At 36.6% G+C, this 2,822-nt stretch overlaps 1 protein-coding gene across 1 annotated transcript in view; it reads right to left on the reverse strand.

Annotated features, from left to right (window-relative positions):
* Positions 1 to 847: 847 nt before the first annotated feature.
* The window catches only part of LOC107587185 (overexpressed in colon carcinoma 1 protein homolog), a 5,370-nt gene continuing 3,395 nt past the window's right edge, over positions 848 to 2,822 (reverse strand). The window contains exons 4-5 of the mRNA XM_016274852.1: positions 2,261 to 2,295; positions 848 to 1,175 (exon numbers count right to left, since the gene is read on the reverse strand). Of these exons, the coding sequence (XP_016130338.1) occupies positions 2,291 to 2,295 (5 nt within the window). The 3' untranslated portion in view covers positions 848 to 1,175; positions 2,261 to 2,290. The remainder of the gene's footprint in view (positions 1,176 to 2,260; positions 2,296 to 2,822) is intronic.

Genomic DNA, 2,822 nt, shown 5'->3' on the forward strand with positions numbered 1-2,822 from the left:
TTTTGATCAAATAAATGCAGACTTGGTGAGTATAAGAGACTTATTTTACTTTTTTTATCTTATTGACCCCAAACTTAAATTTAAAATATATAATTATATTACTTTAATTATGCTTTTATAGTCCTTAAAATGACCAGTACATTCTTCAAAATTCTTCCATTTGTGTCTCTCACACACACACACACACACACACACACACACACACACACACACACACACACACACACAAGTATACAGGTTTGGACCAACATAACAACCGTATTTCTTTCTGGGTCTCTTTAAGGAGTGAGGAAAGTGAGTTGATGGGAGTTTCACAGTGTCGGCTCACATCCTGCCATCCCTCAGGAATCGGTGTCTCATTCAGCACCTGCTGCGACACAGTCTGGCTCAAGCGCTCTCTGTCTTTCTCGCCTCATCTCTTCTCCCCTGTGTCACAGGAGCGTGAGTTCCAGCTGACCTGATGCTAAAAAGTGCGAGTGCTGGCCTACTTACACAGTCCTCGGAGTTCTCTCAGGTCAGGCGCTGCTAGCACAGACACACTCATTTTAAGACAGTGCAGGGCTTGAAGCACTAAGAGGACTCACCTGACAGACCAGCAACAAGCTCCTTCAAAGGCACTTCATGTACCTCTTTAACTATCTTGCAAACATTACTCTCACAAAATGGATTTTTTTCTTAAGACTAGAGGAGAATGTCTGAAAAGATATGTATCATGTTGAAAGAGCGAAAGAACAAAAACACAGACTCGTGAGTGCATAAGTAGTGCCTTAAGAGTCCCATTTCCCCCTTGAAAACCATTTGACCCTTGTGAAACCTCTTAATAAACGTACAGAGCAACATCGTGAGGGAATAGGGTTGAGCTCAGAAACACGTTTTTAGCATCTTCATTGCTCTGTGATTGTCATTAACAACTGTGTGTCATTGTCCTGAGAAGCAAGGTGCTGGTAGAACGTGTCCTTAAAAGCACTGAGTGAGGTTAACAAACTCAGATTTGTCTTTGACCTCTGATCTTGTCAGCAGAACTAATTCCAGTTCAGTTTCCAGAAAGTTAAATTAGATGATTGGCTGTCAGAGGATTCCGGCGAGTCCCAACGAGCCAATCAACGATGACGAAAATTGCGTCCTGTTGTTATTATTACGCAACAATTTTCAGCCAAGATTCCCTCTGGAAAGTCCTGAGAGTTAAATAAGAAAGTGAGCAGTCAATGTACACACAGATACATTGTGTATCTATCCAAAAAATATTTCTCTGATAAGGATAGTAAGTGGCCATGAAGAACCTTGAACATCCATGAAACCTTTGCACTCCACAATATACTATATAAAAATAAAGGTTCTAAGAGAAGGTTTTCGTAACGATGCAATAAAAACAAAAACAAAGAACCTTTCAGTAATCAGTTTTTAAAAGAACCATTTTTTTCTTAGTGTGAAAAATGTTTGAATAAACTAAAGAACATTTTTCCACTATAAATAACTTTTGTGCAATGGAAGGTTCCATGGATTTTAAAGGTTCTTCATGGAACCACTGATGCAATAAAGAACCTTTATTATTAAGAGAGTAGAGTGGGAAAACATTCTTTAGATTGTTCTTTACACTAAGAAAAAGGGGTGGTTCTTTTAAGGACTGTTCACTTCGGGAAACCTAAAATGGTTCTTTATGGCATTGCTGCAAAACCCTATTTTCAGAACAGTTTATTTTTAGCCAGCACTTTTCCCCAACATCTGTTTCTATATGAGTGTCAAATACCTTGTTTTAACTAAATTTTTAGGCAGAATCACATTTATCTTTCTTGGAGTAAGAAAACCCAGATTGCATTGCAGTAAGTTCAGTGAAGAAAATCCAAGATGGTGGACGAAGTAAGAAAAACAAAGTCTAAATATACTTGTATTTCATTTAGTGTTGTTTAAAATGAGTTCAGTATAATTCAAAGTGGGCTATTGTACTCAATACGTGCGTGCTATGTGTTTTCATGCCTTTTAGAGAGTTGCGCTGTTAGCTTAGCGACATGCTAACGTCAAAATCCGTTGAGTCGTGTCACACAGAGTTGCTGCCTAGCATTACTTATTACAGTTAGGTTCCCTTAGAAGCTAGCTGCCTATGTAGGCTGTCGGCAGCTCTTGTTTTGTCATATGATTTATGTTGTTTGCTTTGCTTTTTTAAAGATGTCAAATTAAACACTCAAATGTGTAAGAATTTTAAGCCACAATGCTAACTGATCAATAATGATTTAATTGTGTAAGAAAGCAAAGATGGGCTTACCTTTATCTGTGCCTTCAGCTCTGAATATCATTATTCTGTTGATGAAAATATGCATTAGTTACATACATATGTACATACATATGCATCAGTGTTATTTTAGCCTATTATTTATATACTATTATAATATTTGTTATTTTGTAAAAGCTTATATTTTTATATTTTATTTTTTAGTAATCAAGTAATTTTGTTGCACTGTTTTCTTGCAAAGTTGAAACTTTTTATTTCTATATAGCTTTAATTAGTTCTTATTTCAGTTTTATTTTTAGTAGGCTAATTTTAGAATTTCAAAAATAGTTTTTCATCTAATTTATGTTTCAGTTTTATTTCAATTACTGAAACTGATTTTAACAAATTTAGTTTGTTACCTATAACAACACTGTTTATGTGTTTCCCCTCACACACAAACCTTTAGCTTTGTTAGCATACTTTTTGGCCCTCAGCACTTTCCGCTTTCCCTGCGGAGGGATGTTTCTCCAATTAACACATCCCAGAGCCTCCAGGAACAACTCACCCAACACACACACACACACACACACACACACACACACACACACACAGTGTC

This window comes from Sinocyclocheilus grahami, unplaced genomic scaffold, assembly GCF_001515645.1.
Source record: "Sinocyclocheilus grahami isolate Dianchi unplaced genomic scaffold, SAMN03320097.WGS_v1.1 scaffold90.1, whole genome shotgun sequence".
Taxonomy (NCBI): Eukaryota; Metazoa; Chordata; class Actinopteri; order Cypriniformes; family Cyprinidae; genus Sinocyclocheilus; species Sinocyclocheilus grahami.